Source organism: Anser anser, assembly GCF_964211835.1.
Source record: "Anser anser genome assembly, chromosome: 7".
NCBI classification, from domain to species: Eukaryota; Metazoa; Chordata; class Aves; order Anseriformes; family Anatidae; genus Anser; species Anser anser.
Window position 1 is genome coordinate 23,514,289 of NC_139727.1, and position 14,055 is coordinate 23,528,343.

The 14,055-nt window shown below is 40.7% G+C and overlaps 1 protein-coding gene across 1 annotated transcript in view; it reads left to right on the top strand.

Moving 5' to 3' along the window:
* Positions 1-12,707, top strand: part of LOC310902852 (lipase member M-like) — a 15,193-nt gene extending 2,486 nt beyond the window's left edge. Inside the window, exons 2-11 of the mRNA XM_083845006.1 lie at positions 1,273-1,481; positions 2,640-2,751; positions 3,883-4,000; positions 4,756-4,954; positions 5,352-5,461; positions 6,219-6,355; positions 8,000-8,146; positions 9,009-9,080; positions 10,622-10,693; positions 11,948-12,707. Of these exons, the coding sequence (XP_083701132.1) occupies positions 1,465-1,481; positions 2,640-2,751; positions 3,883-4,000; positions 4,756-4,954; positions 5,352-5,461; positions 6,219-6,355; positions 8,000-8,146; positions 9,009-9,080; positions 10,622-10,693; positions 11,948-12,181 (1,218 nt within the window). The 5' untranslated portion in view covers positions 1,273-1,464 and the 3' untranslated portion in view covers positions 12,182-12,707. The remainder of the gene's footprint in view (positions 1-1,272; positions 1,482-2,639; positions 2,752-3,882; positions 4,001-4,755; positions 4,955-5,351; positions 5,462-6,218; positions 6,356-7,999; positions 8,147-9,008; positions 9,081-10,621; positions 10,694-11,947) is intronic.
* The last annotated feature ends 1,348 nt before the right edge of the window (positions 12,708-14,055 follow it).

Below are 14,055 nucleotides of genomic sequence, written 5' to 3' on the forward strand. Positions count from 1 at the left end.
GAAAGGAAAGGAAAGGAAAGGAAAGGAAAGGAAAGGAAAGGAAAGGAAAGGAAAGAAAGGAAAAGAAAGGAAAAGAAAGGAAAAGAAAGGAAAAGAAAAGAAAGAAAAGAAAAGAAAAGAAAAGAAAAGAAAAGAAAAGAAAGAAAAGAAAAGAAAAGAAAAGAAAAGAAAAGAAAAAAAAAGAAAAGAAAAGAAAAGAAAAGAAAAAGAAAAGAAAGAAAAGAAAAGAAAAGAAAAGAAAAGAAAAGAAAAGAAAAGAAAAGAAAGAAAAGAAAAGAAAAAGAAAAGAAAAGAAAAGAAAGAAAAAGAAAAGAAAAGAAAAGAAAAAGAAAAAAGAAAAGAAAAGAAAAGAAAAGAAAAGAAAAGAAAAGAAAAGAAAAGAAAAGAAAAGAAAAGAAAAGAAAAGAAAAGAAAAGAAAAGAAAAGAAAAGAAAAGAAAAGAAAAGAAAAGAAAAGAAAAGAAAAGAAAAGAAAAGAAAAGAAAAGAAAAGAAAAGAAAAGAAAAGAAAAGAAAAAGAAAAGAAAGAAGGGAGCTTCAATTGTACTCTTGCAAAGTGTGTATTACAGTAGTAGCTTGGACACCAGTTAGGGAACTTGGCTGCATTATGCCTGTGCTCTGCACAAAGAAGAGCTTCACAAAGGTCCCTATCCTGAAGACCTAACAATCTGCTCAAACCTACCTAACTTCTAGGGCTGGGCAGTACTGGCCAACTCCTGGTATGCTTGACAACACTGAGACACGTGGCCTTTCCTATGTCCATAAGGATACGGAAAAGCATTCTAGCTCCCTAACTATAGACTTAGGGAATATCCACTTTGTTTTATCGACACTTTGGTGGTGAAACATCATGAATAAAGGAAAATATCCTGAAACTGCTCTTGCAACAGTATTAAACTCCTGAATAGCAACATTAGCATTAACAAAATGAAAGAAAAACCTGTGCAATAACATCTGCAGAAGCATCAAGGAGTCAGAGTTTATCCAGTCCTTTCTACATAACATGAAAAGCTGGAATTGGCAGGCTGTAAGTAAACAAGGATGTTGTTCCAGGTTTATTGACAATTTCATTAGGTATGATAAGGGATTCCTATGCAGATATTTGTTCTCAAAATTCCTGATCCTGCTCTGCCACTCCACAAAGGTTGGTATTCTCCTTAAAAATCCAGCAATCTGTTATAGTAAAGAGAGCATTGTTAGAGCCTTTGTGGCTGAGGAGATGAAAAGCACGAGGTCTGAGAATAAAAGCAGTCACCTCTCTGCTGTTGCTATAGGGAAAAGCTCAAGCTCTAGCAGAAGGAATGAGGAGTGGGAATGAAATCAATGTTTATTGGCAAGTTTCTGCATGATTGTGGGGAAAACGCTGCGTGACCACCATTTTGCTGCCTTCTTTACCCAGCACTGCTTTCAATCATTTGCAAATTGAGTTTCCATTCCTCTGCCATCTCAGTCGCTTGGCAGAACACATGCTTTCTGGCACAAGGTCAGTAATACTTTAACTTACCTAACAGCAGCTAGGTAAAAGGAAGTTTTTACAATATCTCTTAATTTTACTACAAAGGAGACAAATATTTTAAAAATATAGATTATATCAGAATGTACTGTTAGGAAGTTCAAATATAAATTGTACGTTTGTTCTGTGACAAATAAATAAATAAATAAAAACACTCCTACTCATGGGGGAAAAAATCACACAGTCTTGTTGACTGGGAAAGCAATAAATGCAGCAGATTTATTGGTGAACTCAGTCTACTTCATGAATGTGTCACTGGGACCACAGAGGTTTAGACGCGGGCTCTAGGTGTTGGTTTGCATGGTACAGAGAATGCTCATTCAAACACCTTGCATCTTTAAACTGAGAGTATGTAGGCATCCATAGATTGTGGAGCTGCTAGGCATGCATCCGAGCAGTCTAGTTTACTCTCAGGTTTTTTTATTTGTCATTTCCTGAACAAAGCTGGATGTCATTACACATAGTCTTTATGTATCACTACATTCAGCAAAGCTTTCTTTTCCTTTCTCCATCCTCATCCCACAGAGTGCACACATTTTGACATTGAGGAGTTTTGTATAAATTATACTAGGCAACTAAAATAAGTACTTTATTCAGACTCCTAAATCCTTAATTAAATGTTAAATAGTTTAACTTTCAATCGTCTTTGTTGGTTTTCTTTTTCAGTTAACTATCCAACAACTTGGTTTCTTCCACTTTGAAAACTTCCCTTTAACAATGATTTAGTTATGAGTTGCAGATAACTTTAGCATTCCCCAGAGTTAGCCAGAATTTTTCTAATTAACCTACAGAACAAATATGTGGCATTGTAATGCAAGTGATTTGCTTCTCATAAGAACGAGTGAAGTCCATTTCTCCAAAAGCTTTGCTCTTTTCCTTGGATTCACTGATGCTTTTCACCCTGATGGAGAGCAATGTCCTAGTTCAGTTCTTAGCAGAGAAACCAGGCTGCTGCCAAATTCCCTCAGACATGTTTAAAGTCAGTTTTGTTCAGTTTAATTAACAAGTAGAGAGCACCAGCTCCATTCAGCTTTAGGCAGCACTGCTCTCACCAGAAAAGCACAGAACCTGTCTAGATGTCAAGTGCAGATCATGAATCCTGAGAGATTAATATGCTGTTTTATCCAGAGAGAAGATATGGCTGGTTTTTGCTATGATGTATTTGTTTCAAGGAATTACTTGCTCAGAAGAATTCAAAAGAATGAGGAGAGCTGTGGATCCGGAAGCACTGATGAATATTGTAAGTTTCTCAGTGGATTTACCTGGGGATGAAAGGAATGCATGACTCATAGCAGAGGGATTTCTAGGTATTAGAAATAACAAGGTAGATAAGCTGCCTTCATTTAACCCATTCTCAGACTACTGTTTTCTATTCCCTTCTGTCTGTACGTGTAACAGCAGTTCTTATATTTGACAGAAATCAAGACCAACCCCTTTCCTTAGTACATCTGCAGAGTTAATTTTCTTTTTAGTGTCACTTACTAGTTTGGCACTATCCCTGTATCTGGAAGAATGAGTATCTGGAATGCCACCTTTTCATCAGCTCCAAATAACAGTGACTTATGTTTCCTCCTTTGAACTACCAGAATAGATTGGAAATGGCCAGCTTTCCAGAAGAACATCTCTCGTGAAGCAAGCTTGTTTGGATCTTTAGTCACTTGCTAAAATCTTTTTTTTTTTTTCTGTCCCATGCGAAAAAATTACATTGAATAATTCTCTGAATAAAGTTACAAAAAACAATCCTTTTTTTGTAAAATAAATAAATAAATAGAATAATAAATAAACAATGATTATTTCAGAGCTGACAATCAGCTGTGCTAGTGATATCCAGTGTGACTATGCAAGGGGCTGACCCTGTCTTTTCTGTAATGTAGTCATTTTTTACAGTGGTACTCATTGCACATGTGCCATCCATGAAAGGGCAGTTGTGAAGCTCACAGGATTTCTCTGAGGGTCATTTAGGTGAACTGGTTTCACTTCGTATTGCAGCAGATCAGGAGCTTGCACCCAGGCAGCTCCTCATCTCAGCTGTGGGAAGTGTAAGCTCCTGCTGTCAGATTAAAGTAGTTCTCACATCACTGTAATGCAAGAGGTTGTGATTGTATGGCACATGTTTAACACAGTTTTTAGAAAAAGATTTTAACTGAATAGTTAGTTAATAGATCCTGGAGATCAGACAAAGAACGAAGGAAATTTGTGGTAGTTTCTGGGTTATATTCCAATCTGATATTGCTTTATTCAGATGCTTAAAAACATAGACTAAATCCCCAGATGTAGCTGCTCTCTAATATTTCTTCCTTACGAATACCTTATGCAGGTAATATATGATATGGACTTCTGCAATCAAATGCATTTGTTCTTTCTTTTGTAGAATGAGATCATTACATACAAAGGGTACCCCAGTGAGGAGTACAAAGTGATGACTGAAGATGGCTATATCATTACCATTAACAGAATCCCGTATGGTATACAGAATCAGAGAAATCCAGGTACAGTTCTTTCATATGAGACAAAAACGGCCTAGATAGGGTACGTTCTGAAAAGGGGTAGCTTCCAGTTGTAAAATGTTCACCAGAGCTTGTATACACAAGTGAAATTTAAGTAGAGAATTCTGGCTGCCCTGAACAGCTTGCAAGATAAACAGGATATAAACAGGATTTATGTCAAGTACCCTTGTTTACAATAAAACACTGCTACAGTATGAATTAAGTATAATAATATCTTCATAATATGAGTTGATGAGCAAAAGTTTAAAAAAAAAAAAAAAGAAAGCAAAGAAAGAAAGAAAAAGAACAGAAATTAAAATAGTGTAAAGGCTTCAACCTCCCAATCAGGCTGTTCTGCAAGAGCAGTTCCAGCCTCTGACTTTACTTTTGCTTACACCTGTTTAATTTCAGTCTGATTCATATTTTGGATACAGGAAACCGCTGGAAAGGATCCCACACCTTCCATTCTTATATCACTGTCGAGAATCTTAAGTTAATGAGGCTGAGCTATACAAACAATGACCAGAGGCTGCCAAGCCAGGGTTCGCTGATACCAGGCTTATCTTCCTACAGGTTTTACAAAACTTTACAAGTTCTCTCTTTACAGAAATGCATGCTTTGTTCCTATGATCAGATGTCTCCCTTTAAGTCAGTGCAGGCCCAAATCCCAGTACTGAATATGGGATTGTAATGTCCCTGAACTACCAGAAAATCAAGAAATTTTATAAAGGTTGTTTTGTTTCTGATTTTGTTTTCAGTTATGAAACCTGCTGTATTTCTCCAACACGGGCTATTGGGAGATGCCAGTAACTGGATCTCAAACCTGCCCAACAACAGCTTGGCCTTCATGCTAGCTGATGCTGGCTTTGATGTTTGGATGGGAAATAGCAGAGGGAATCGCTGGTCCAGAGAACATCAAAATTACTCCACTGATCAAGATGAGTTCTGGGCTTTCAGGTAGATCAAATGATTGAGATTGAAGAATTATTTTCATGCTTTTATTTGAATGAACATTTTAAAATACCTTTTAATGGCAAATGGTGTAAAATGTGTGATTCTATGGAAAGATCTCTGCTAATATATCAGCACCTGTTCCTTGTGTGTAGACCTTTACAGCTCAATCTGATGCTTCTTGTAGTCAGAGTCCTCCTACTGATGTCAAGGGAGAAAATAGCCCAGAAAAGCTTGAATAGCATCTCCTATATCCAGAGCCCAAAAGGCACAGATTCTAAAACAGCTGAATGATTCACACAACAGTTCATGCTGTTCGTTTGCTAACAAGTCTGTAATAAAAATGTAAATCTAAATGGGATTTTGATTTATGCACACCTCTCTTTTAAACTCCTGCCTGTAGTTTTGATGAGATGGCAAAGTTTGATCTTCCAGCAGTGATAAATTTTATTGTGAAGAAAACTGGACAGGAAAAGTTGTACTATATTGGCTATTCACAAGGCACCACCATCGGTAAGTTACACAGAATGGACTGATGCTTCAGGAAAACACATGAATAAAACCTGATTTGAGACACTGAGATGCTGAATGTACCAACAGCTCATACCTTGCTGGTATGAAAAAACAAACAAACGAACAAACAAACAAAAACTAACCACACATGATAAGCTCTTTTCAGCATGTAGGCAGGCTTAATTTATTATAAAGATGATTAAACCTGAGGTGCCAAATGCACTGCAGCTGTTAAGTCCGTCCACTTCCGTCCACTTACAGTTATACCAGAAATTATTCTGGGCCCTGCGAATTGTTTTGTTTGTTTTTTTTTTTCAAGATGCAAGGGTGTGCCCAACAGCAGCTGGTCAGCTAACAAAAATATACAAAATAGGAAGATGACAGCACAGAAAGAGAAGTTGGGCAGTTTGTGGCACAAAAGGAAAAAAAAAAAAAGGATTTATATGAAGAAAAACATCTGCAACTCCCCAGTAGTATATGAAATGCATGTATGTACATCGAAGTGTGCATTTAAATGGGTTTAGAAGAGAGCTGGGAAGGCAAAATATAGAAATTAGTATCTCTGAAGTGAGAAATAAGACTACAAGCTGATAACACAAGGAGAAGAGGGATTTTGCACCAAGCTAGGCTGAACCAGTCTCTGAGCAACTAACAGTGTTTCTTTGTTGGTATGAAATTGCAGATCAGCTTACGTAAATACTGAAAACAGTCTAATGTACAAAGTGATTTTCTTATCACTTTATTTTTATTTTCTCAGCTTTCATTGCTTTTTCAACAATGCCAGAACTGGCTCAGAAAATCAAACTCTATTTTGCATTGGCACCTGTCACTACTATTAAGTATGCCAGAAGCGCAGCAGTAAAGCTCCTCTACCTTCCTGAAAAAATGCTCAGGGTATGTATTATCGTGGCTTCAAGTGTTGAACCATGCAATTGTTCAGTCAGCTCTTAAGGTGTATATACAGAAAGTATAGGGCTTTATGAAGCGTATTCATTTGCAGGTAGGTAGGTTTAACTTCTGACTGTAGTTCCTGTGGGACAATGGGTAAACCTTTTCTATAGGTGTGATTTATCCCATCTGGCAGCTAAGCACCACATAGACCTTTGCTCACTCCCCCCACACAGTGGGATGGGGGAAAGAATCGGGGGGAAAAAAAAAAAAAAAGTAAAACTCACAGGTCAAGATAACAATGATTTAATAGGACATAAAAGGAAGGGAAAATAATAATTATGATGATGATAAAGGAATATACAAAGCAAGCGATGCACAATGTATTGCTCTCCACCTGCTGACCAACGCCCAGCCAGACCCCAAGCAGCAGCTCCCCCAGGCAACCTCCCCAGTTTCCTTGTTTAGCAGGACACCATGTGATAAGGGAGATCCCTCTGGGTAGTCTGGCCCGGCTGTCCTGGTTCTGTCCCCTCCCAGCTCATGGTGCACCCCCAGCCTCCTCTCTGGCAGGGCAGCACCAGAAGCTGAAAATCCTTGGCTCTGTGTGAACACTGCTCTGCTACAGCTAAGACATTGGTGTGCTATCACCACTGTTAATTAAAAATGCAAAACACAGCATCATACAAGCCTCTGTGTTACATCGGCTGTAACTGTCCTGCAGGGCAGGGGAGATGGTGTGTGGTGTTGGATTGTTGCATGCTGAAACCAGTTCTGGTTCCACCACCCTGCATTTGCTCGGTTCCATCAAAACTCATTCATCATTAATCTGGGTGATTCTTACTGTAACACAATTGATATGGCATATAGCAACCATAGAAGTAGTGCGACACAGGGGCAGGTCACCCAGAGAGGCACAAAGATGCAGATCTTTGAGGTTTCCAGAATTCTTCTAGACAAAGCCACAGCCAGTTTGGTCTAGTTCTGCTGGTAGGAGGTGGTTGGATGAGACTCCCAAAAGTTCCTTCCAAATGTTTTTTTTGATGGCTCATAAGCCAGATTTGAATTTCCTCTAAACTATAGCTTCTTAAAGGTATGAGAGTGAGTGCAACGTGCACAAACAGTATCTGTCCTTTTTCTGGAAGGGACACAAAGCTGGGTCCCAGAACAACGTTGGACCTGCCCTGAAAATATACATTTACTCATCCCATCAGTTGCCATTAATTACAGCAATAAAAAAATTTTTCCTGGTCTCCAGTCCAGCAAACGCTAAAATCAGAAATGAATGTACTCACTTGATCACAGTGCTAGGAAAAACAGTGTTAAATCAATGTGGTTGATCATACATGCAAAGTTACTTATACGTGTATGTATCTGCAAGCTTAGAGCTAAAATACGAATTGGAGTTAACATTTAACATATACACTCATTAAAATGATGTAACACAAATTGGGCAATGCCTGAGCAAGCTGATGCAATAGAAAACACCTAGGTTGTTTCTCATTTGTGGGAACGTCACCTGACAAATGAAGAAAAGGTAAGTGAGAACAACAGCGTGTGCTGGGGAAGAGGAACAGGGCAAAAACACATTTTAAAAGCAATGTTGTACAATGTACATTCTTAAATGAATGCTACTTTTGTCTTTCACAGGGTTTGCTTGGCAAAAGAGAATTCCTTCCCCAGGCTGAATGTCTAAGAAGGCTGATAGTCCCTGTCTGCAGCCACCGTCCTTTTGCTAGGCTTTGTAGAAATATCTTCTTCAGCCTTGGTGGCTATAACATGAAGAACATCGACATGGTATGTACCGCTCTTACCAGCTCTGTCAAGAATTTAAGCTGCTGCTCCCAAAACCTACCTTCAATCCTATAGTATGAATCCTCAGGTTCTGTTAGTCCACATCACACTGCAGGGAACAGCCCCCGGTACCAGCCAGCAATATCTGCTGGTTGCCCCATCACTGGCAGGGCATCACTGCCTTGCTCCTCAGAAGAGCTCTTGGCATCATCCCTTCAACGCGGAGCTGCTCCACCGCAACCCTGCAGTCTGCCCTCTGCCAGACCTCACCTAGGGCCCTGTCTCCTGGTTCATATTGTGACTGCTGGTCTCATCAGAGGTCCTCAGCATGCTGTCACTCCATGCTATGTCCAGCTGCAGGCCAGGCCACCTGAGCTTCAAAGTTTTTCTCCAGTGTTTTCAAAAATATGCCTTAGAGTGTTCTCTGAGGAAGGACCACAGAGCAACTTGTTAAGAAACCCCTGCAGGACAAGGGTGTGTTTGTTTCAAATACACACACATTCCTCAGACAGCTACAGTTCCTTTTGCTCTTCCGTCTGACAGCGGTGCTGCTTCACGTAGGACCTGCTGCAGACTCCCGAATAAATCACAGGCTTGGGATCTAGGCTGCTGAATTTCCATTCTACCCTCTCTGTCTGTTAGATTCATTCAGATACTCACTTTTCCTGGAAAATGATCTGGCTGGGGGCTGTTCTTTTACTGTTGGTCCAAACCTGATACACCTGGATGAGCTCTCAGGGGAGTCTCCGATCATGCCACTTTGATTTCTCTTGGTTTTATGGATACATGACACTGCTGTGGCTTCTTTTGATGCACAGACAGGTAAAAGGGAGGAAGAGAACACTCACTGTTTATTTTCTTTCAGAACCGGATCAATGTGTATATCGCACAAACCCCTGCTGGAACATCTGTGCAAAATATAGTCCACTGGAGCCAGGTACTAGTGAGCTTCTGGAACACAAAATAGGTACTCACCTCTGGCTGTACCATAGGGAGTGGGGGTAGCTGATAATGTTGCTGTGAAGCCAGTACAGATTGCTTGGATATAGAGCAACCTGTGCTTTACAATCGAAATTTCGTTTCAGTACACTGTTCCCCATTGATCTACCTTTCTTTTGCCAGCAGGATAGAAATAGCCTGTGTGATACAGGTACACCTGAAGCCAACAATGAGACACTGCATTTGCTTAAATACATGTATGCTGGAAGTTGTGCATGCAGATAAATATAGCGTTCTTTTTATTGTGTATCCAGAGCCCGATATAAATGTCTACACTCCGGTGCAGAACTTGCCTTAAGAAATGACCATTACTTTTCCAATGGGGGGTCAAGAAATGAGCAAAGATGTATGGCACTTTGTAGAATATAAAATTTGACTAATAAGGCCCTTGTATTTTCATCTCTTGCAAAAGCAAAGTGCTCAGTTTGTGGGCAACAATAGAACTATAAATAATAAATCCTTCATTCAGTAGACTTGCTGTAACACTTACTTACAAAACACTGTGCTCTGTCACAGGACTTCCTCAGCAGCACTGCTGCTGTAAGCTGCCTTTCTCTCTTTGGGCTTGTCACACAAGCTGCTGTAGGCAAGACAGGTTTCCTGGCAGCACTGCAGGCTCGGCAGCACAGCTGGAAGCATTTGCAAGCAGGGTGAGCTTGCAGGAGGGCTCGTGCACTTTTCAACACAGCAAACATGTGGACATGTTTGAGTTACAGCTGCACAGGCATTTACTCAAAATCAAACAATGCTTTGCCTGTGAATTTACATGAGATATTAGATTTGATTAAGTTGCTTTCATAACCACAGCCTAACCTGTAAAGAAGAAGGGTTACAAAGGCACAGTGGGGGAGGTCCGCAAATTGACTCGGGTTTAATTCAGCATCTAGCCACAGGCTGGCAGGCACAGACATGCAGGAGAAATGCTCCTAAGCTTTTTCTGTAATTGCTGTTATTACTGTTACATGAGTTAACAGACACCTTGCCCTCAGTATTAAGATCCCATTGATGGGGTCTCTCACAACACATGCTGTAGGCAAAGCCAAGGAGCAGGAAGGAAGATCTAGAAATGGTGACTTCTGTGTTTAGACAAGAGAAGCAAAAGAAAACATACGAAGGAGCCACTCACAGAGCTGAGTGATGGCAACATGACTGTCAGAAGGGAACACAGCAGCAGCGTGGAGGGAAAATAGCTGGAGGCAATTGCTACTTGCAGGCTTACAAACTAGAACAAATCGTCCGTGAAAGCAACCCTAGATCTTTCTACAGGAGCAGTGAGTCTTTTGATGCTGACAAAAACATTTGACTCCCTTTCACTGCTTGAGACTTTTAACTAACTTACCACTGGCTCTTTCTAACCTCTTAAAAGAGAAAAGCTTCAGCTGAGGTTTTGGGTTGGAGTCAGACACTTAGCAGGGAAAGATCCCATCACCTTCCTGAATGATGGATTTGTAATTACCCTTCTCTGGTTCATCCCATTAGGAAGCCCATTCGGGGAAGTTCCAAGCTTATGACTGGGGCAGTTCAAAGAAGAACATCGAGAAATACCAGCAGGTACCTTTTGGTGAAACAATATTGTCACCCTTGAACAACGCAAAAGCACAGAGGAAGAGAACAATGATGTAGTAGGAGACACGTTTTCTAAATACATTTAGATGGATTTAGCCACCACCATCTGTATTATGACTTTCCAGTTTGGAAGTTAACAGAGAAAAAATGCAAGCTCTAAGGGTAATAATATTAAAAAAAAAGAGAGAGAGAGAGAGAGAGAGAGAGAGAGAGAGGAAGACCAAGACTTGTCAATGAAATGGTCAATAGTAATAACAGGAAAGAAGGGCAGGAAATATGTAAAATTAATTTTGAAAAAGAGTATATCTAGTGGATCAGGCCAAAGAGGAATCTTGCCTGCTAGAGTGACTGACGCAGTTGCCAATATATAAATACTCAGGGAAACAATACTATGAAAAGTGGAACTGGAGAGCACTAACATGTCTAATAGCTACTCCTAGATTCTGGCAGCCAGAGACAAAAGGACTTTGACCTTAAGCAGGCCCTGAGGATCCTCTCCTCCATCCAAGACTCTAATCCTATCCTTGACTCTCCTGCCCTTTTAGGTCTCCACAACAGCCTATCATTAGCAGTTACATGTTCTAATGATGGCTTACATGAAAGGCAACTTCCTTTGGTTTGTCTTGAATTTGCTTACCCCTGGAAAGTCACTGGATGCCTTCTAGGTTTTGTGTTATGAGAAATAATGGGGTAAATACTTCCTGTGCTCTTTCTTCATACTGTTCATGATTGTATAAGCCTGCCTCTTGTCCCTGTGCTGGCCTGTTTTCCAGACTGAGGAATCCTCAGCTACTTCCTCTCTCCTCCTACAGAAATCACTTCATGCTCCTTTTCATACTTGTCACACGTTGTCTTTTCTAACTAGACCACGTATGTCTTCTGGAGCTGACTGGTACTCCAAAACAAGTATGCAAGATGAGGACCAAGACAGAGGTTTATCCAGAGGCATCCTGACATCCTCTGTCTTTGTTCTTGGCTTCTGCCCTATGAATTCCTAGCTGAGAGAGCAATGATCCAACAGTAACTCTTTGTCAGTTCAGGAGGTGCGTTTCCTTTGGCCGTACTCTCAGCTGCATCACCCCTGTGAACACAGACAGAAAAGGCAAGCGAGGGCATTTTCCTCCAGTTTGTTTTAGGCACCTCTGCTTTGAACAGTGACCTAAAATAAAGCCAGATACATGTTTAAAGTTTGCTGTGCTTTACTGGATATTCATTCCAGCCCTGCTTCATGTTTTCCAGGCTACTCCTCCTCTCTACAATGTAGAAGAAATGACTGTACCCACTGCAGTATGGACTGGGGGTCGAGACTTGCTTGCAGATCCCAAGGATGCTGCCATTTTACTGTCTCATATTAAGAGGCTTATCTATCACAAGAAGATTCCTGAATGGGCACATCTGGATTTCATCTGGGGATTGGATGCACCTTTGTGTATGTACAATGAAATTATTGATCTGATGCAGAAATATCCTTAACCCACAAGCAGTAGCCATACCTGGCTCATTCCCCAGTGCCTTTGCTGGGTACAGAGAAAGCATTCTTTTGCATCATATAGCTTCTGCTGGAGTCAGAGAGAGGGTTTCTCCTGGCTAATGCTATTTTCACACACTGTGTCACTACAGTGCCTTTTGGATCTTGATGGTGCACTTCATACTTTGTGGCAACCTTGTGATCAGTAATCACTTTTTAGTTGATAAAGCCTAGATTCTGCAATACATTGTACTTTCCTAACAGGAACCAGGGCTTTCTTGCAGCCTGATGTCTTCTTTAGACTCTAACAGTAATGAAAGCACTGAGTTTCTCTGGATGTGGTCAATGATGTCAAAAAGTTTTCCATTGATCACATAATTTCTCAGTTTATTGGACTGGAAGTTCCTGAAAAGCTAGTGTAAACTGAGACTAACTCTAGCAGCCGTGGCATTTATATTTTATTATTTGATAAGATGATCACCAGAAAATAAAAACTGAGTTCAAACAGAATACTCACTCCTGAAAACAAAAGTTGGTATGTCTTCATTTGAAAGAGCTGCACACTTTTTTCAAAAGGAAGAACAAGGCACACAAGGAGGGAAGACAGCAGAAAACAGCAGTTATCTGTCAGAAAGCAGAAAGCCAGTCTCATGGTTCAAGAATGCACCTATAAGGTAGGAAACTAGTGTTCAAGGTAGCCCCCGAGACAAAGAATTCTTGTCAGACTTGATCTCTACTGACAACACTTTCAGGATCTGTGTACCTGAACTCTCCAGGGTGGGAGGCAGGAATTCACTTCATTTTGGCAACAACAGCACTCCAGTTCCACTTTGAACCCAGCAGGAACTTCACATCTCTTGCTAATTTGCATGGAAGCTGCTAACTACTACAGGGTTGAGCTGCTTGAACCTTTATCACAGCTCTGAGAAGCCTCTTTGGGGAGTAAACACTCAAACAAAGGGCACCCAAACATCTCTAGAAAAAAATGTTATCTTCAGCCCATGGGTATTTAGATCACTTTGCCCATTAGAAGAAAGGACTGCTTTAAAACAGTGCTGAAGAAATGTCATCCTATTCCATTTCCTGGGGAAAACCTGCCTCTACAAACCTCGTTGCAGTGACATAGTTATTGCACAGAGGCACTCACCTGAAGGGTAGCCTCCATGGCTATTAGGTTACAGCATTGTGGCTCACCATGCCTCCACGAGGAAATGCCATTAGCTTCACCACGAAAAGAAACACAGTGCATTTTAGGGGGCCTTTTTTCAGAGTGAGACCCTCATTCTCCACTTGAATCAAGTGTCAATGTGGGTGAAGCCTGGGATGCTAAACAGTGCAGGTACAGTTGTCACACTAAGACAGTTCACAGCTCACACAATATTACTCTGTGAAATGGTTCATTAGCCAAACAAATTAACCACGGCCAATTCCACTTCTATCCCTTTCCCTTCCAACACAACCAACAGGCCTGTTTCATCTTCTGAGCCCACTACTGAAGCCCATCCCATTTCCTTGGGGTCAAGGGCTCCACAAATGTAAATAAAGCTTGACCCAAAGAAAACAGCTTCCCTCCAGGAAGGGACATCCTTTCCACCCAATATAATTTCCTGGGGACAAAGCATTCCAGAGAGTAAGCCCATCAACTGGCTTACTGCTTGTGAGGGAAATGCATGAGGACTTGAGGCCTATTTTATGAGTTTCTAGTACTTAGGATTGGAAGTGCGATAGCAGTATGTTTGAAAGCAGCCAGAGCATCCTTCAAATTCACCTGGGAAAGAGATCACAGCTGTGCACCTATTTTGCTACTTGGGACAACACATAAGAGTCAGGGTGTTGAATTTTCTGGCGTGGAAAACCAATAAAATCAGGCTGGACAAGG